The following is a 20,796-nucleotide window of genomic DNA, read 5'->3' on the forward strand; positions in this document are numbered from 1 at the left end:
GAAGAAACTTTGGGGCGCCTGGGTGGCTCAGTCGGTTAAGCGGCCGACTTCGGCTCAGGTCATGATCTCGCGGTCCGTGAGTTCGAGCCCCGCGTCGGGCTCTGTGCTGACAGCTCAGAGCCTGGAGCCTGTTTCAGATTCTGTGTCTCCCTCTCTCTGACCCTCCCCCGTTCATGCTCTGTCTCTCTCTGTCTCAAAAATAAATAAACGTTAAAAAAAAATAAAAAAAAAAGAAGAAACTTCAGTGTTAGAATAGAGGAAAGACGCTGCCTTACGGAATCTGTCCCAATACTTGAAAAAAATGCAAAACAAAAGGAATGAAAAAACAGCAAAGGTGAAGTCGGAGTCATCGGCAAACAAAGAAAGGGGCACATCCCAATTACACAATCTTCAAAAAGTCACAGGCAAGTAAAGAAAGAGAAGAGTGCAGAGCTAAGCCCAGTGGAGGTGTGCAGCCAGGTCCTTAACCTTGCCCCTCAGGAGCTATATAAAACATGGCATATGAAAGGCAAAGAATGTAAATGTGAAAAAACATACATCAAAGTACAGAAGGAAATGTCTATTTTAAACTATGGAAAGGGGCGCCTGGGTGGCTCAGTCGGTTGAGTGTCCGACTTCGGCTCAGGTCATGATCTCACAGTCTGTGAGTTCGAGCCCCACATCGGGCTCTGTGCTGATGGCTCAGAGCCTGGATCCTGCTTGGGATTCTGTGTCTCCCTCTCTCTCTGCCTCTCCCCTGCTCATGCTCTGTCTCTCTCTGTCTAAAAAATAAATAAAAACATTAAGAAAAAAATTAAAAAAAAAACCTATGGAAGAACTTACGAAGAATATAGATTTAATAATAAAAAAAAACACCCAAGAGCTCAAAGATGAGATGATAAGACTGCAGAATTAGATAAAAAGGAAGATTGCAAACTAAGGAACAAGTTAGGCCCAAATAACATTATCATAGAAGTAATAAATTATAAACAGCTGAAATGGAAAGACATTGCTAAAAATTGAATTGCGGACAAATGGAGAACTTGAGATAATCACATGACTAGAGATGAGAAAGACAGAATAAATTAAAGGAAATAAGGAGATATATGTACACAGATATTAATAATATGTTCTTAAAGGATGAAATGTTCAGATCTAAAGAACATATGTTCCAAGACATTTGATTGTTCTTTGAAAGTTTGATGGTTATTTCACAGTATTGGAATCTGAGTGATAGTTTACATTTCTTTGTACTTTACTGCATTGCATCGCTTATAGTTAGCATGCGTAATTTTTATAAAAACTGAAAATATTTTCCTAAAAAACAAAAAAGAATATCATGTGCATAAAACTACCATTCATAATGTTAACAAAAACTATGAAATATGTGGGAATACAGTAAACAAGAGATATGTACAATCTACATGAAGAAAACTATACAATTTTACAAAAGGGCACAAAAGCTATAAATAAATTTAAAGAATACTACATGGCCCTGGATGAAAATAATTTATTATTATGCTTTTAATTATTCCCCAAGTTAATCTGCAAATCTAACGCAATTGTAATAGAAGCCAGACAGGGTTTTTAAAAAAATTAAACTTGGAACTTGAAATGTCCAAGCATATCCAAACAAATTTTGAAAAAGCAGAGCAATGAACGCTTTGTCCTCCCAGACACCTAAACTTGCTGCAAAGCTATACCAATTCAAAGTGTGCTATTGAGGCAGTTATATATATATGTGTGTGTGATATTATACATGTATATGTATGTATACATATATTAAATATGTATATTATATATATATATATGTCTCAGTGGAACAGAAAAGTCAATTCATGAAACATATCTGAGTAGAAATGAGAATTTACCACTAGTCATTTTAAATTGGTTGAGGAGTAATGGACTATTATATGAATGGTACTGGGATTTGGCCACACATTTTAATATATATGGACACATATATATCATACATGTACATATAAACACATGTATATGATATATATGCATATATGTATTTGTGTATGTATGTATTCAAATATGCATGGATTACATACCCCAGAAGCCAAAGGAAAAATTTAACATATTTGACTACATCAAAATATAAAAATTCTGATATAAAAAAATACCATAAAATTAAGATGTCAGCGACAGATTGGTAGAATATATGTCCAACTTTTATATAACAGAAAAACAACTAATGTATAGGTATGCACAAGGAACTACAAATCAGTGAGAAAAATACTAAATGAAAAAATACTCAAAAGATATTTTGGAGAAGAAATGCAAATGACCAATAAGCATATGCAATGATGCTCAAGCTTATAGATATTTAGGAAAATGTGAATTAAAAGGACAACCTCATACCTTTTTTTTGCCTCTTATATTGGCACTAATTGCTAATTTACAGTGTGCATGAGAGCATGGGGGAAAGGGTCCTGTCATGTGCTTGACAAGGGTATAAATTACCTGGTGTCTTTGTAGAGCAGTTTGGTGGCATACCCATTAAATATATAAAATCTCATATTCTTCATTGGGCAGCATTGAATGTATAACTTAACTTCGCAGTTCTTTTTATATGAGAATATCTTGAAGAAATTCTTCCACCTGTGGGCAAAGGTGTATGTTCCAGATTGATTATTATAGCCTTGTTTTTATTAGCCCCAGACCCAGAACAATTTTATGTTCATTAATTAATGTGGGGGAATGAAATTAGATACACAATAGTGTAGCCAAGCTGTGGAATGGTATGTAGCAATTAAAAATAATAAAACAGATATAAATGTACTGGAACTTAGAGCTCTCTGAGATACAATGTTAAATGGGAAAAAAAGTTGCAAAACAGTATGTTAAATATGATACCATATATATTTCAATAAGTTGTATATAATGTATAGAAAAGCATTTAACACAGCATTTTTTACATTTAATTTATTTTTTAAAATTTACATCCAAGGCAGTTAGCACATAGTGCAATAATGATTTCAGGAGTAGATTCCTTAATACCCCTTACCCATTTAGCCCATCCCCCTTCCACAACCTTTCCAGTAACCCTCTGTTTGTTCTCCATATTTAGGAGTCTCTAATGTTTTGTCCCCCTCCCTGTTTTTATATTATTTTTGCTTCCCTTTCCTTATGTTCATCTGTTTTGTATCTTAAAGTCCTCATATGGGTGAAGTCATATATTTGTCTTTCTCTGACTAATTTCGTTTAGCATAATACACTCTAGTTCCATCCATGTAGTTGCAAATGGCAAGATTTCATTCTTTTTGATTGCCAAGTAATACTCCATTGTATATATATACTACATCTTCTTTATCCATTCATCCATCGATGGACATCTGGGCTCTTTCCATACTTTGGCTCTTGTTGATAGTGCTGCTATAAACATGGGGGTGCATGTGTCCCTTTGAAACAGCATACCTGTATCCCTTGGATAAATACCTAGTAGTGCCATTGCTGGGTCATAGGGTAGTTCTATTTTTAATTTTTTGAGGAATCTCCATACTGTTTTTCAGAGTGGCTGCACCAGTTTGCATTCCCACCAGCAGTTAACACAGCAAATTTATAACAATGGGGAGGTAACTGCGCTTTGGGTGAGGACAGTGGATTTAAAGTGATACTAGTGTTTTTCTGGGTTTGACTCTTATACCAGAATATATTCTTGTGGAATTTGCATGTAATTACAGAAAAGAAACAGCAAATAATAAAAAACCCTAAGTATATTTACATCAGAATACACACAACTAAATCTTTTTATTAGCCATATTGTACAATTTTTGTAAAGTTTATTTATTATTTTTTGTGTGTGTGTGTGTGAGAGAGGGGAGAGAGAAAGAGCACAGAGGAGGGACAGAGAGAGAGGGAGGAATAGTATCTTAACCAGGCCCCACACTGTCAGTGCTGAGCCTGACGTGGGGTTCAAACTCACAAACTGTGAGATCATGACCTGAGCCAAAATCAAGAAATCAGGAGTCAGATGCTTAACTGACTAAGCCATCCAGGCATCCCCATATCGTATAAATTTAACATGATGTATTTAATTTTTTCCTTATTGATGGACATTGTATGTTTCTTCAGCTTTTTTAACCATTATAGGTACTGCAATAGATATCCAATAGATATTCTTTACTAGATATACATATACATATATATGTATATATATATATATACACATACAGACAGATACATATATAAATACAATGTATATACAAGACATATATACAATGTATATATAATACATAATACAATGTTTATACATTACATATATAAAATGTATTTATAATACATATATACAATACATATACATTGCTTTGTGAAACTGTGTAGGTATATGGGCTGGTTAAATTCCTAGTAAAAGCATTGCTGAGTCAAAGAATTTATGGGATATTGTATTTATCATTTAATAGATTTTGTCAAATTGCTCTCTGAAAAAAGGTTGCATCACAATATGTGGCCCAACAGTGTGGGAGTGCCCATTTCCCCACAAACCAATCGACAACATTATCAAATTTCTGTATTTTGACAAACTTCTAGCTGAAACACGTAAGACACAGTTGTTTGGATTTGCATTTCTTTCAAATTGAGCATCTTTTCATATATTTATCAGTTATTTGTATTTCTTTTCTGAGAACAAATCTGTTCATGTCTTTGGTTCATTTTTCTACTGAGTTCTCATTTTACTAGTGATTTGTAAGTTTTTAGATTATCACAAATTAGCCATTTGTCATCCTATGCTTGTGGGGTTTGTATTTTACTTTAATAAAATATTAAATGTTTATGTAATCAACTTATGAATCTTTCAATTTGATGGAGAATATAAGTTAGTCATGAGCAATTGAGTTCTGAGAAGTCATATCAAGGTTCTAGAGCACTCTGGGCTCCTTGGCTCACTTCCTAGAGGGGCCTCCCACACACAGAGGCCCCTTGTAGGGAGAGCTTCCTGCTAGAGTGTCATATTTCAGCATTCAAAGAAAGAGGCTGCTTAAGGGTCTATATTTAGAGTATGACTCCCTAGCTGGGACAGCTGAATGGGGACTAATTTCTGCATACTTTGTCCCTGAGTTCTAGTATTATTCTGAGGGGCTTGTATGGGTGGTACAGTGGAATTGTTACAGAAAGCAGCGAGTGAAAAGACCTCTTTCTCCTGGTGACTGCTTGAGATCCTGTAAACTGTGCTTTTTGTGAGGAAAAAATGACAAAGATTTCATTTACAGACCCTCACCACTTTCTACACTGGAAGGTGCTGAACACAAGCTGCTGCTAGGGTGACATATAGTACATGAAAAACAGATCCTGGAGATATCTCACCAATGTCGTGATTAAATGAACATTCCACCTGCTAAGCCTCATTTCCATCAGTGGGATAATAGTTGGTCCTGTCCAGGGTGTGAGGAGACATGCTTGTGTAAAATCCAAATAAAGCCCTGAAAATGGAAAACAGGTTAATCTCGGAAGTCACCAGTTTTCAGGCACTGGGTTCATCAGGAGTTGGGTCTTCATTCAATCATCCAAGAGTCATCTATGAGGAAGTTCCCAGACACCTGACACAAGATCATAGTTCATTTCAGTCAGAACCTCAAAAGGTTGTAAATCACTTGTAGGAAATTGACACTTTTAGAAAACTGAACGTTTTCCCACAGATTATAGATGACATTGAAACCGTGGTTTTGTTTGACATTTGTATATAAAATGTCAGTAATTACTAATATGTTTTGAAAACTGAAATAGTTCATAGCAACTAATGTGGCACAAAATAATGTGTTTTGTTATTTTTGCGAACTAAAATTTAAATGTCAAATGAAAATGGCTTGACTCCATTTCCCGATTACAAAAACCATGAGTGAATTGTTAAAATAAAATTAAAAAAAGAACATAAAAAAATGTTAAGCGTCCTTTCTAAATGCATTCTCTGCCTCCTTTCCTGACATCCCTTCCCTGGCCCATTTTGGTGCAGCACTGTTGGGGACTGTTGGTCTTATAGTCTAAGGCAGAAACAGAGGATTCCTCTAAGAATCCAGAGAAAAGACTAGAGCAAAGTCCTGGGGGAGGGTGAGATGCAGACCCTCCCCAATAACCCTAGAGGGGAAAACCACAACCGCAAGGCAGAGAGGCTACTCAGATTGGAGAGGACAGAGCTGAGTGACTGGGCGGTGCACGCTAAGGCCCACCGCAATGACGGGTGGAGGGGAAGTTGGTGCACCGTGAGGTGGGGGGTAGGGTCCTGCAAAACGCCCGGCCGTCCAGAGGGGGTGGGGTGGGAGGGGAGAGAGCTTGGTGACGCGAGGCCCTCACGTGACCTGGAGCTGCAGAGCGACGCAGCTTTCCGTGCAGTCGTCACTCCTTTCTAGGTATCAGCTCCCCGCTGCCTTGCGCCTGGCGGGCTGGCACTGGGTCCGAGGAAAGCGGAGCAGGTAAGGAGTCTGGGGCCCGCGCTCTGAGGCCAGGGGGCAGCCGCCCACCAACCCCGGTAGCTGGTTCGGGGATACCGGACAAAGCGGGTTCAAGTTCCAGGAGCCTTCGCTGTGATTCTCCCGAGTCCCCTCCCCCTGCCTACGTCTGTGCTGGGGAATCTTGGGCTCTGACAAGGCGGATAGTTGGCGGGGGGGTGGGGGGGGGGTTGGGGGGTGGGGGTGGGGTGGCGGGGAGGAGTGTCTCGAAAGGGAAATGCAGAGATTGAGATGTCCCATCCTCTCTGATTCTAATCGCTGACCGCACACTTCCGTCCAGATTCCTGCTCCTTTCATTGGAAGGGACATGTCGCCGTGGCATTTACACAGAAAATGGTGGGCCTTGGTGACTGGACGGTGGGGTTGGTGGGATGGTGTTTTGGAATGCGGGAAGGGACATTTGATAACAGGGATCCTGAGTCCAGAAAGGTGAGTATTAGGATCTGTGTCCTCGGTGCTGGTCCAAGCACTCAGCGCGTTTCCTCTCTTCTGTCTGATGGACAGTAGATCGGTGTGGTACTGTTTTGTGGCGAGGCAAGGGAAGAAAGAGAGAAGAAAATTGCACGGGATCTGTGGAGGTTAGTGTGAGCACAGGCACTGCCTATGGACAGTTGAAGTTCTGTGTGCATTCTCTACGGCAGGAACTTAGGTACCACTGTCTGATTGGGATATAGGGTGGGGCTAACTAGGGAACTTTCCCTAAATTGCGTTTACTTACCCAGCTTCGGATTTTTAACTTAAATTGTATGTTGAAGACCAGTAAAGACAGCAAACTTTTCTACGGATGCTTTAATTTGCACTCCAGATAATATTGAGAAAATGCAAATTATATCAAAGAACATTATTATTATATTTTGAGATAGCCTTTGCCAGAAGGCATAGCAATTTTACAAAAGAAAAAGCCTTTCCTCACTCCTTGTCTGTTCTGCTGGAGACTCCTAGAGATGTATTTAAGGAGAAATAGGTGGCAGTCTGCTATGTATGATTCTAGAGTAAGGGATCTGGGGGCCTCCATCTCTTTCTCCATTTTCCAGTTTTCCAGATTCCCCTGTCTGAACACCTTGGTGAAAGAAATGATGGACTTTTGGGAGAAACCCTAGAATCTTACAGGTGGTTTTAAAATAATTTCCCTCTGTCTCTTCCCTTTTATTTTTTCTGCCTCCCTTTTACACCCTGCCCATTTCAGTGCTGGGGAAGCCACAGGCTCTGCTTTTCAGAGAATGGGTTTCTAGATCTAGCACAGCAGGTACTGGGACCCCTGTTTTAGATATTGGGATGTAACAAGTACTCAACAGTTAACCTTCCCCTTCTTCTCTGTTTGTTCCTAGGTCTTCCCATAGGCCCACAGTAGGGCTGTTTACCATTGGAAGCAAGGGAAAGGGGGAGACCGGCCTGGAACCATGAAGGTTGGTGTGAAGGTGAGCAGTGCCTTGCGATAACAAGAGGGTGAGCACAGAAGGTGGCTGAGACATGAGAGGGTCTTAGTGGAGGGTATTTCTGCCTCTCCTACACTCTGTCAGATTTCCACAGTGTTGCCAATCCCTTGGTGATTTCTGTCCTGGAAACAGGAGTAATATTGGGATAGGGGTGGGCTGGAGTGGACTGAGAAGACAAGAGGAGGGATCACAAGATGGAACACATTAGCAAACTGGACATGGGCTCTGGCAAGGCAGGTACTGGGGTCAGTGATTAGGGCACTTGTGTGTTCTATGAGGACTTAGTGTCTATTACCTCCTGTTTGTTTACTTGTCCATAGATTTGCCTGCAGGTCTGCTGTAGGGCTTGAGATTACTGGAAGCAAAAAAACAACGAGGAAATTGCCTCTGATCGGTATAGACTGGTAAGAGGATGGGGAATACCTGTAGATCTCAAGGGTGGGTTGGTGGAGATCAGTGTGCATCTAGTAGGGTCAGTGTGCAGTCTGGAGGATCCTTAGCCTCTCCCTTTCCCAGCCACCTTTCCTACCATCTCTGTCACTTACCCCACACTCTTACCTTTATTTTGGTACAGAAAGTGGGGTAAACTGAGCAAGATAGAAACGTAGTTTGATAATGTGCCTGTCACATTAAGAACAAAATCTCCAGTCCCATCTGTCCCTCCATCTGTCTGTCTGTCTCTAGGTCCACAGATCTCATGAGTTTATAGATCTACTTTAGGGTATATCACCAATCAAAAGAAGTAAAGAGGAGGGAACTGCCTTGATCATTACAGGTTGGTATGAGGGTGGGGACCTCTGGGAGTGGTGACAAGAGTAGGTCCAGTAAAAATCGAGGTCTGAGGGCTTCTCAGTCTCCCCCATTCATAGTCAGCACCACACTCCAGCATCTGTTTCATTATTCATTTGGTGTAAGGAAATGTGTATGGATGTACCTTAGGGGAAAGTTGTTGGGCACTGGGGAAAATGGGGAGGGGAGAAAATAAAAGGGATGGAGAGAGAGTTTGCTCATCATCCTCTTCTCCCACCAAACACATCATTTCTACACTTTTCTGTCCTTCTGTATATCTATCTGTATGATGCATGAAATTAGAAGAGAAATTTTAGTCCATTTCCTTCCTCCACTTCTAGGTCCACCTCCAGTGGCAGCTGTAGTGGCCTCTAAGTGGCTGAAGACCAGCGCCCTCACAGGCCTACATCCAGACCTACTACCCTCTTTCCCCATCCTGATTGAGCTCCCCGTACGTTGTTCGTGCCTTCAGTAGGGGTGATTACATGGGTCGCATTCAGGAAGTGGGTTGGGTGACTGCAGGATTGGTGATCTGGGCTGGTACCTGCTACTGCATTCACAAATTAACCAAAGGAAGAGCCCAGGGAGTGAGGAAACTTTCCAGAAATGGGTCCAGAGTCAAGATGGAGACTGTGGTTGGGGTACAGAACCAGACCTTGGCCATGAGTGAAGCCATGGCTGGAACAGAGACTGACACTAGACCCATGGCCAAGACTGGAGCAGAAACTAGAGCAGGAGGTAGGGTTGGGGTTGAAGTAGAGACTACCACCATTGCTAAGGTGATCTCTCAGGCCAAGACAATGGCTGAGGTAGAGGCAGAGAACCAGTCTGAGGCCAAAACAGTGTCCACAACAGGGGGCATGATAGAGGCAGTGACTCTGAATGTGGCCCAGCTCAAAACTGGGGAAGTGGCCATGAAAGAGGCAGTGACCCAAACTGACTCTGAGGCTGGGAGAGTAGTCAAGAAGGAGGCTGTGACCCAGACCAAGGCTAAAGCTTGGGCACTGGTTGCCAGGGCAGAAACCAAGAAACAAGTAATGACCCAGACAAAAGTTGAAGCTTGTTTACTGGCTGAAAAAGACACGAACAAAGTAATGGTGACACAGAATGAGGCCTTGGGAGTGACCAGGGAAGCAGCCAAGATGGGTGCCATAAATAAGACTGGAATTATGGCTGAAACCAAGGCAAGAGCCCTGGATGAGACTGTGAATATGGCCAAGACTCAGTCTGAGGCCAGGCCTGGTCACATAGTTGATGCTAAAGGAAATCTTAATACCATGTCCAAGAAAGAAGCTGGAGTGGACATGAAGTCCTGTGCACCATCTCAGGTTGTGGCCAAGATCCAGGTTGACAACATGCCTGGTGCTGGGGTTGAGGCCAAGGGGAATCACAAAACAGTGTCTCAGGCAGAGTCTAGGGCAGACATGAGGGCTTCTGCTCAGCCTCAGATTGTAGCCAAGACCCAGGCTGAGGCTATGCTTGGGGTAAAGTTTGATGCCGGGGGTAATACCAATGCTGTGTGTAAAGCAGGGGCAGGAGCAGATATGAGAGTTTCAACACAATCTCAGACTGTGGCCAAGAAACAGGCTGAAGCAGTGTTTGGGGCCAGGGATGATGACGGAGGAAATACCAATGTCACATCTAAGACAATGACTGGAGGTGACATGAGGGCTGCTGCTCAACCTCAGGCTATAGCCAGTGCTCAGGCTGAGCCTATGCCTGATGCCAGAGTTAAAGGTACAGGCAATTCCAATGCTGTGTCTAAAACAGGGGTCAGGGCAAACGTGAGGACCAATTCCCAGGCTGAGGCCTTGTTTGATGCCAGGGTTAAGATCAGAGACAATCCCAATACCATGTCTAAGATGGGGGCTGGGACAGACATTGAGCTCTATACACAGCCTCATCCTATGGCCAATGTCCAGGTTGATGCCTTGCCTGATGGTAAGATTAAGGCTAAAAGCAATGTCAACACCATGTCTAAGGAAGGGGGTGGGACAGACACAAAGGCACAGTCTCAGGCTTCTAACAAGAGCCAGGTTGAGGTTTTACCTGGTACTAGAGGTAAGGCTAGGGGAAAAGCCAAAAGCAAGTGTAAAGCAGAGGTGGGGATAGAAATGAAAACCTGTGCGCAGCCTCAGGTTGGGGTCAAGATCCAAGCTGATGCTTTACCTGATGGCAGGGATGATCCTAATGCCATTTCTAGGTCAGGGACTAAGGCAGACCTGAGGGCCTGTGGTCAGCCTCAGACTATGGCAAATTTCCCGGGTGAGGCCTTGCCTAGTGCCAAGAATAAGGACTGGGGCAATTCCAATGCTATATCTATGTCAGGGGCTGGGCCAAATACAATGGGCTCTGCCCAGCTCCATGGTATGGCCAATTTCCAGGATGATGCCTCACCTAATACTAAGAATAAACTCAGGGGCAATCCCAGTGCTATGTTTAAAGCAGGGACCGGGCCAGATTCAATATGTTCTGCCAAGCCTGAAACAGATAAAACAGACTCTGCCCAGCCCCAGGCTGTGGCAAATTCCCATGGTGAAGACTTGTCTGGTACTAAGAATAAGGTCAGGGGCAATCCCAATGTTGTGTCTAAGACAGCAGCTGGGCCAGGTGCAATAGGCTCTGCCCAGCCTGAGGTGTCTAATATCCAAGATGAAACCTTGCCCAGCACTAAGAATAAGGTCAAGGGCAAGTCCAATGCTGTGTCTAAGACAGGGGCTGGGCCAGATACATTGGGTTCTGCCCAGCTCCAGGCCGTGGCCAATTCCCAGGGTGAAGCCTTTCCTGGTATCAAGAATAAGGCTAGGTGCAAGTCCAGTGGTGTGTCTAAGACAGGGGCTGGGCCAGATGCAGTGGACTGTGCCCAATCTCAGGTTGTAACCAATTCCCAAGGTGAAGTCTTGTTTGGTACTAAGAACAAAGTCAAGGGCAATTCCAATGCTGTGTCTAAATCAGGCACTGGGCCAGATACAGTGGGCTCTGCCCAGCTCCAGGCTGTGTCCAATGCCCAGGTCGAAGCCTTGTCTGGTACTAAAAACAAGGTCAGGGTCAATCCCGGTGCTGTGTCTAAGGCAGAGACTAGGGCAGATGCAATGGGCTGTGCCCAACCTCTAGCAGATACAACAATCTCTGCCCAGTGCCTCACTGTGGCCAATTCCCAGTGTGAAAACCTAGTGTACCTGCCTGGTACTAAGAACAAGGTCAGGATCAATCCCAATGCTGTGTCTAAAGCAGGGACTGGGCCAGATATAGTGGGTCCTTCCCAATCTCAGATTGTGGCCAATTCCCAGGGTGAAGTCTTGCCTGGTACTAAGAACAAGGTTAGGGGAAATTCTAATGCTGTATCTAAGACGGGGGCTAGGCCAGATACAGTGGGCTCTGCCCAGCTCCAGGCTGTGGCCAATTCCCAGGGTGAAGGCTTGTCTGGTCCTAAGAATAAGGTCAGGGGAAATCCCAGTGCTGTGTCTAAAGCAGAGAATGGGTCACATATAGTGGGTTCTGCCGAGCCTCAGATTGTGGCCAATTCCCAGGGTGAAGTCTTGCCTGGTACTAAGAACAAGGTCAGAGGAAATTCCAATGCTGGGTCTAAAACAGGGGCTGGGTCAGATACAGTGGGCTCTGCTCAGCTCCATGCTGTGGCCAATTCCCAGTGTGAGGCCTTGCCTGGTATCAAGCATAAGGTCAAGGGCAATCCCAGTGCTTTGTCTAAAGCTGAGACTGGGCCAGATACAGTGGGCTCTGCCCAGCCCCAGGCTATGGCTGATTCTCAGTGTGGGGCTTTGCCTGGTGTGAAGAATAAGGTCAGCAGCAATTCCAATGCCATGTCTAAGGTAGAGGCCAGAGCAGATATAACAAGCTTTGCCCAGCCCCAGGCTGAGTCTGATTCCCAAGGTGAATCCTTTTCTGGTGCCAGGAGTAAGGTCCAAGGCAATCTGAGTGCTTTGTCTAAATCAGGCACTGAGCAAGATATAGTGGCCTCTGCCTGGCCCCAAGCTGTGACTAATTCCCAGGATGAAGCCTGGTCTGGTACTAAGAATAAGGTCAAGGGCAATCCCAATGCTGTATCTAAGGCAGACGCCAGTGCAGATATAACAGGTTCTGCCTGGCCCCACGTGGTGGCCAGTACCCAGGGTGAAGCCTTGTCTGATATTAAGAACAAGGTCAGGGTCAATATCAACACTGTGTGTAAGGCAGAGGTCAGGGCAGATACAACAGGCTCTTCCCGGACCCAAGCTGTGACCAATTCCCAGGGTGAAGCTCCAACTTGCACTAAGAATAAGGTCTGGGGCAATCTTAGTGCTGTGTCTAAAGCAGGGATTGGGCCAGAAACAATGGGCTGTGCTCGGTCCCAGGCTTTGGCCAATTCCCAAGGTGAAGCCTTGCTTAGTGTCAAGAATAAGGTCAGAGGCAATCCCAATGTTGTGTCTAAGGTAGAGGTCAGAGCAGATACAACAAGCTTTTCCCAGCCTCAGGCTGTGTCTGATTCCCAAGGTGAAACCTTGCCTGGTGCTAGGAGTAAGATCCAGGGCAATCCCAGTGCTATGTCTAAGGCAGGCACTGGGCCAGATACAATGTGTTCTGCTCAGCTTCAAACAGATATAATAGACACTGCCCAACCCCAAGCCAAGTCTAATTCTCAAGGTGAATCCTTGTCTGGTGCCAGAAATAAGGTCATGGATAATCCCAATGTGGTATTTAAGGCAGGGGCTGGGCAAGATAGACGAGGCTCTCTTTCACCCCAAGCTGTGGCCAGTTCTCAGGGTGAGGCCTTGCTTGGTGCCAGGAGTAAGGTCAGGGGAAATACCAATGCTGAGTCTAAGGTAGAGGCTGGGGCACATATGATGAGCTCTGGCCAGCCTCAGTCTGTGGCCCATTCCCAGAATAAGATCTTGCCTGGAGCAAAGGACAAGGCTATACCCAAGTCTGAGGCAAAAGTCACAGAAGATGAGGGCTATGTAAAACCTAAGACTGAAGCCATGCTCACTTCTGAGAGTGGCGGTGGGACAGGCACTCAGGCCTGCAGAAAAATTCAGCCTAAGGTCCATGACTATTACTGGAACGGGATTGGTATTGAGGATTGGATTGCTTCTGAGCGATGGATAAAATTTAGGTTTCAGGCCAGGGATGGATACTGGGAGAATAGCATGTCCTGGGCTGATGATGAGAATGAAGCCAGTGTCGAGTCCTGGAGTGGGGCTAGTGATAAGTCTGATATTAAGTCCTGGGCTGGGGCTAAGGCTGACAATGAAGCTGGTTTTTCTTCCTGGGCTGCAGCTGGGGACCAAGCTTGTGGGGGGCTCTGGGGTGGGAGCCAAGCCAGTGAAGAGTCCTGGGCTGGGAACAAGGCCAGTGGAGGTTCTTTGTCAGAGGTTGGGGACATGGCCATTGGAGGGTCTTGGATTGGGGTTGAGAACCAGGCCAGTGTGGGATCTTGGGCTAGCACTGGGAACCAGGCTATTGGTGAGCCCTGGGCTGGAAGTCAGGCCAGTGGGGTGTCCTGGGCTGGGAAAGATGCCATTGGAGGGTCCTGGACTAGAGCTGAGGAACAGGACAGTGGAAGGTCCCAGGATGGGGCTAGGATTCAGGCTAATGGAGGGTCTTGGGCTGAAGCTAGAGCTGGGAATGTGGCTAGCATTGGGTACTGGGCTGAGGATATGGACCAAGCTAGTGGAGGGTACTGGATTGGGAACAGTGATCTGTCTGCTGGATCTAAGCCTAGTTTTGAGGATCAGGCCAGTGGAAATATGTCCTGGTCTGTGGCTGGTGGCCAGTCCAGTGGAGGGTCTAGGCTCAGGCCTGAGGATCAGTCTTGTAGAAAGTCCTGGGCTGACACTGCAGACCAAGCCAGTGGAGGGGCCAAAATGAGGCCTGTGGACCAGTCTGGGGGTGGGTCCTGGGCTAGGGCTGGGGAACAGGCCAACAAAGGGTCTAGGCCAGGGTTTGTGGACCAGTCAAGTAATGGGTCCTGGGCTAGCACTGGCAGTCATGTCATTGGAGGATTCTTGGTTGGGACTGTGGACCAGGCCAGTGGGAGTTCCTGGGCTGGGACTGGTGATCAGTCTGGTGGTGAGTCCAAGCCTAGATTTGAGGATCTGGTAAATGAAGAAGAGTCTTTGGCTAGGGCTGTTGGCCAGGCTGGTGGAGGGCCAAGGTTGGGGCCTGAGGACGAGTCCAGCAGAAGGTCCTGGGCTGACTCTGAGGACCAAGCCAGTGGAGGATTCTTGGTTGAAGCTGTGGACCAGGGCAATGGAGGGTCCTGGGCTGTACCTGGGGATCAGGCTGGTGGTGGGGCAAAGCCTAGATTTGAAGAGCAGATAAGTGGAAGAGGGTCTTGGGCTGACAATGGGGGCCAGGCTAGTAGAGGGTCTAGGCTAGGTCCCAGGGACCAGTCATTTGGAGATTCCTGGGCTGGCAATGGGGACCAGGCCAGTGAAGAATCCAGGCCAGGGCCTAAAGACCAGTCCAATGGATGGTCCTGTGCTTGCAGTGGGAGTCAGGCTAATGCAAGAGGGTCCTGGGGTGGGGCTGGTGGCCAGGCTGTTGGAAGATCTAGACTAGGGCCTACGAACCCATCCAGTGGTGGGTCCTGGGCTGATACAGGGAGTCGGGTCAGTGGAGGGTCTTGGGTTGTGGCTGGAGATCTGGCCAGTAGCTGTCCCAAACCTGGATTTGAGGATCAGGCCAGTGGAGGAGGGTTCTGGTCTGGTGCTAAGGACCAGATTGTTGAGGGGTCTAATACAAGGCCTGCAGACCAATCTAGTGGTGGGCCCTGGGCTGGCACTGAGAGTCAGGCCAGTGGAAGGTCCTGGGCTGGGGCTGGGGATCAGGCTGATAGCTGTTCCAAACCTGGATTTGAGGACCTGGCCAGTGGGGAAGTCTCTCAGGCTGGCACTGGGGATCAGGCTAGTGGAAAATCTTGGCCTGGGTTGAGGCCTGGTAATGAGGCCAGTAGAGGATCTAGGCTGGGGCCTGAGGACCAAGCAAGTGGAGGGTCCTGGGCTAGAGCTGATGACCAGGCCAGTGGAAGACCACAGGTCAGTGCTGAGATGGAGGCCAATGAAAGATCCTGGTTTGGGACTAGAGCTGAGATTACTACAGGGTCCTGGTTCAGGAGAGGGCAAGAGGCTGCTGGTATTGTGTCCAAACTTGGAGGTAAAAATGAGGCCAGTATTGAATCCAGATCAAGGGCTGAAGAAGAGGCCAATATTGAGTCCTGGACCAGATCTGAAGAGGCAGCCCATGTGGATTCCTGTGTGGGAGCTGGGGCTGGGGCAGAGGCCAGGAAGGAATCTTGGCTCTGGGATGGAGATGCAGCCACTACAGGGTCTAGGCTTGGGGGTGAGGAAGAGGCTTGCATGGGGTCCTGGTCTTTGACTGAGGATGTAGTTGAGGATGAGCTAAGTAGAGTGTCCAGCCCTGATATTGAGGAAATCAGTTTAAGGTCCTTGTTTTGGGCTGATACTGAGAAGAGTAATGAGTTCAGATCCAAGAGTGAGAGAGATGTCTATAAGGCCAGTGCCAAGGATAACCTTGAGGCTTCTGGTGGAATTGATGTAAGGTCTTGGTTCTGGCATGGTAATGAAAACAGAAGTGAGGACAAATCTGCACCTAAGACTAAAGCCAAAAAGTCAATTGAGTCAAGAGGCACATATCCATCCATGGTCCCTGGGGCAGGAATGGGGTCATGGGCGGGAGCCATGATCTGGACGGAAATGAAATTTCCATACCAAAATGAGTCCTGCTTCCCACCTGAAGATGAAATCAGAAAGATCAGGTGTGAGGAGAAAACTCATCCCTGGACCTGTCACTGTAAACGCGAAGCTAATATGGATCCACGAGAGCTTGAAAAACTTATTTGCATGATTGAGATGACTGAAGATCCTTCTATTCATGAAATAGCCAATAATGCTTTATATAACAGTCCTGATTATCCATTTTCCCATGAAGTCATTCGTAATGCAGGTAGAATATCAATTATTGAAAGCTTGCTCAATAATCCCTATCCCAGTGTTAGGCAGAAGGCTTTAAATGCACTGAATAACATCTCAGTGGCTGCTGAAAATCATAGGAAGGTGAAAACATACTTAAACCAAGTATGTGAAGACACAGTGACCTATCCCTTGAATTCAAATGTGCAGCTGGCTGGACTAAGATTGATAAAGCATTTGACTGTTATTAGTGAATATCAGCATATGGTTACAAATTATATTTCGGAATTTCTTCGTTTGTTAACTGTGGGAAGTGGAGAAACCAAAGACCATATTTTGGGAATGCTTTTGAATTTCTCTAAAAATCCATCTATGACAAAAGACTTACTCATTGCCAATGCACCAACATCACTGATTAATATCTTTAACAAGAAAGAGACAAAAGAGAATATTCTTAATGCTCTTTCACTATTTGAAAATATAAATTACCATTTTAAAAGAAGAGCAAAAGTATTTACCCAGGACAAGTTCAGTAAAAATTCCCTTTATTTCATATTCCAACGACCTAAAGCATGTGCCAAGAAACTTCGAGTCTTAGCAGCAGAATACAGTGACCCTGAGGTGAAAGAAAGAGTTGAGCTATTATTAAGTAAACTCTGATTAGTTATATGTTTCCAAACAAATCTGAGTAATATTTTGGTTTTGCTGCCTGGAGGTAATGCACATTGTAAATTGCATTATAACTTTGAAACTGATGTTACTTATGATGGTCTATAGCTGGATCACTTTATGAACACCAAACGAATTCAAACTTGTACTGAAAATACATGTGTTGATTATTACCTTGTCTGGATCAAGATATTTTTGGTATGCTTCATGAGCAGAAACTGACCTGATTTTTCATAAGGTAATTTTTGGTCCTTTGTGTGGACTTATGTTTATACATTTGAGGCTTTATTTTTATGTCATCAATAAAGTTGTGTGTCATAAGCAGAAAAAAAGAGACACATCTTTGTCCTTGGGTTTATGATCTATTTGGAAAGGCAAGATGTATGGAAACAAAAGTATACTACGAAACCATGAACCTCTGATCATGGCCAAACAGTGCAGAAACTTCTGCAGGCAACAGTGGTCAGAGAAAATTTTACAGAGGAGGGGGACACTTGATGAAGCTGGGCTTGAAGGATAGGATAAAAATGGGGTGGGAGAGCATTTGGAGGAGGGATGAGTGGTGGGAAGAAATGCATGGAGGTGGAAATCCTGCTCCATAGAGGAGGCTGGCCTGCCTGGAGTTCCACGTGTGGGGAGGGGAGTGATGGGAAATGTAATCCATCAGTTTGGGTGAGCCCTTTCATGGAGGATCCCTGACTGCTAAACTGAGTTGTCTTAATGTTACTCCATCCACCCCTGGGTGACCCCACAACCTTCTGTGACCAAAGGAATGAGCAATTAAAGGAAAAGAATGTAGCTGATCTGTGTGCAGGATGGGTCAGAGTTGGGGTCGGGACAAGAGTGGCCACTGGAGATTGGAACACCAGTTAGGAAGTTACTGCCATGGTCCAGGTATGAGATGATAAAAGTGTGAGACTTCACTACTGGCCATGGGAATAGCAAGGGGAGGAAGTAAGTGATACACTCTTTGAACAAAGAAATGATGGAACTTATCTTGAGGGCATACATAGAGGGACAATTTTATTTTAGGGTCCTGGTGGTATTTAATAGGAAAACATTCTCTTTGTTGACTAACTCTGGTGTCTGTGTAAGGTAAATACATTAGTTATTATTTTGAAGTAATAAAATATAATAGAAGAAAGAACAATGTTTAGTGCTTCTATTAGATTTCTTTTAGAAGTTTGATTGAGGCAGGGGCTTTATGGAAACACTGAGAGTGGTGTTGATATCAAAACTGGAGAATATCCACTTTTCTCCCACCCCAGATTGTGGTGAGGGTGTGGTGGGAGGGGCACTCTCAAACTGGGCTGGTGGGAGCATACATTGGTACAAGATCCATTTGGATACATGTTTCAGAAGTCTTTAAGATACACATGATCTTTGACCCAGTAATTCCACTTGTAGAAATTTATCTATAGAAGATGATCAAATAATTGGCTTGTACAAAGCTGTGTATCTTCATACTGTTTTGAAGAGTGAAAAGTTGTGAATGACCCAAGTGTCTCAAAATAGGCAATTGGCTAAACAAATTAGGGTGTACCTACACATAGAAACATCTTGCAGCTACTGAAAATTGTGATGGGCATCCAGACTTATTTACTTGGAAAAAACTCAGCATTAATCTTAAGTGGGAAAAATAGGCTGCAAAAACACATGCTATACTTTTTATAAAGTAAAAGTATATATCTAAATTATCTCCTGTATAAACTTTGGTGTATACTCTGAGAGTGTTAATAGTGTTCTATGGGTGTTAGATTAATGGGCAGTTTTATCTCTTTTTTGCTCATCTGTATTTTCTGATTTTTATATACACCACAAATTTTTGCATAACTTGCCAAGAGGAAATGGATGGATTTGGATTAAGCAGACCTCTCAATAGTATATCAGGGAACTAGGGCAAAATTATAAATAGAGGTTCACATATTGATGTCTAGATATTTGGAAGGTATAAGTTAAATTTTTGAATAAATATTTAAATAAAGCTGTAAATGTAAGTGTAAATGTTTGAAAATTTAAATCTTGTTAATCATTTTAAAAGTAAAACTGTTCTCAATTCTATTATTCAATGGCCTCTAAGTTTCTAGTGGAAAAAATGATGTCACATTTGTGGTAGATTCTGCAGTCTGTTGCCCTAAATCCTCCTTCAGGAATAAAGAGGTTATTATTTAGTTGCTAGGAGTGCTGCCAGCAGACAGCCCTCAGCAGTCATCCCTTTTCAGGAAATGCCTCAGCTGGGAAGTCACATCCCCCAAGGTCATGCCCTCTTCCTGGGGGTACTTTCATCCAATGGCTGATTGACATGGCCTTCTTGCCCCAAATGGGACAGCTAAACTTCTCCTTCTGTCCAATCCTGCTTCCTTCTTTTCCCTTCTACAGATTTTGATCTCAAGAGCAATTCCTAATAAAAGCCCTTCATGCTGAACTCTGAGTCTGCTCTCCAGGAAGCCAACCTACAACAGTTGATATAAGCAGTAGTTCAGGAAGGCAAACACTGTGATGAAATTTTGGAGATGAATCACCTGCTGCCCATCTGGCAAGGACGACCCCATCACTGATGGTAGGTGGAGTAGATAGGCACCTGAAACATGTGGCAGAGGAATTGTCAGAGCTTTCAGTGATGGTGAACTGGGATGGCACTGGTGGAAGGAGATGCATTAGCTGGTTCTATGTAGCAGACTTTTGAGAAATATGTGGGAAATATTAAATATAAAGAATGCCAGAAAATTGTGTAACTATTTCTATGCTTGACTTCTAGAAAAAAAATAATGAAAAGCCAAATTAAATTAATCAGCAATTAAATGCTATATGTGAAAGCCAGAAAGTTTCATTCATAACCTATAAAGAGGCCCTCTTCTTTTCTAGGTAGAGGGTAGAGAGATCGTAGGACCAGGCCCAGGACTTATTGAAAGCAAGCTTCAAAGAAAGTTAGAATCCCAACCAAGACAAGTCTGCTATTCTGGTTAGGAAGGAATGGGACCCTGACACGTGGGATGGGGACTTATGGATTGATATTCCTAAAAATCTTGTATTCTCAGATTTCCCTGGTCACCTTGAGCATTCAGAAGTGTCCCACTCCTTCCTATTTAGGGCTAGTATTTCACTTTGTTTGAAAATGCAGTGTCCTTTCTTCTGTAAGGTAATGTGTGTTTCCTTCAGAACCTACCCCACTTCTCATCCTGGCCACTGGGCCTATATATAAGATTAAGTCACAGCATAACCTCCCTGGGGATGTGCTGGGCCTAAGAAGAAGGAAAGAAAGGGAATACCCCAAGAAGAAGCTATAGGACTTAGCCAGCATGTACTAGAAAGTGCTGAGGGGGAATCACGGGACTAAATTCTGAGGGCCTTGATCAGGGGAGATGGAATATAAAATTGAATAAGGGAAAAATTAATTGTATTGAGAGTCATCTCCCAAGATGCAGTATTTAACATCCTGGGAAAGACTCCAGGAGATCTGTGAACTCACTAGTAGAATGGCGTCTCAAAGTATGGAAAAAAAAGAATTAAGTGAGGTTTAAATGCCAGAGTTGTCATAGCAGATGG

The 20,796-nt window shown here is 44.3% G+C and overlaps 1 protein-coding gene across 8 annotated transcripts in view; it reads left to right on the top strand.

The window, feature by feature from the left end:
* The first annotated feature begins 6,277 nt into the window (after nucleotides 1-6,277).
* Nucleotides 6,278-20,796, top strand: part of ARMCX4 (armadillo repeat containing X-linked 4) — a 47,516-nt gene continuing 32,997 nt past the window's right edge. For 3 of the 8 annotated variants that reach the window (XR_009257121.1, XR_009257122.1, XR_009257120.1), the window contains exons 1-5: nucleotides 6,278-6,392; nucleotides 6,933-7,006; nucleotides 7,757-7,846; nucleotides 8,185-8,268; nucleotides 19,630-19,810. Coding sequence is in view for 5 of the 8 variants with exons in the window: in XM_058713584.1 (XP_058569567.1) it covers nucleotides 9,139-17,241 (8,103 nt within the window). In the remaining 3 variants the exon portion in view is untranslated. Of the gene's footprint in view, nucleotides 6,393-6,932; nucleotides 7,007-7,462; nucleotides 7,539-7,756; nucleotides 7,847-8,184; nucleotides 8,269-8,548; nucleotides 8,640-8,994; nucleotides 17,589-19,629; nucleotides 19,811-20,796 lie in introns of those variants that run through there. The other 5 variants (XM_058713584.1, XM_058713582.1, XM_058713580.1 and 2 more) reach the window with 5 other exon arrangements.

The sequence above is a fragment of the Neofelis nebulosa genome, chromosome X (genome assembly GCF_028018385.1).
Source record: "Neofelis nebulosa isolate mNeoNeb1 chromosome X, mNeoNeb1.pri, whole genome shotgun sequence".
NCBI classification, from domain to species: Eukaryota; Metazoa; Chordata; class Mammalia; order Carnivora; family Felidae; genus Neofelis; species Neofelis nebulosa.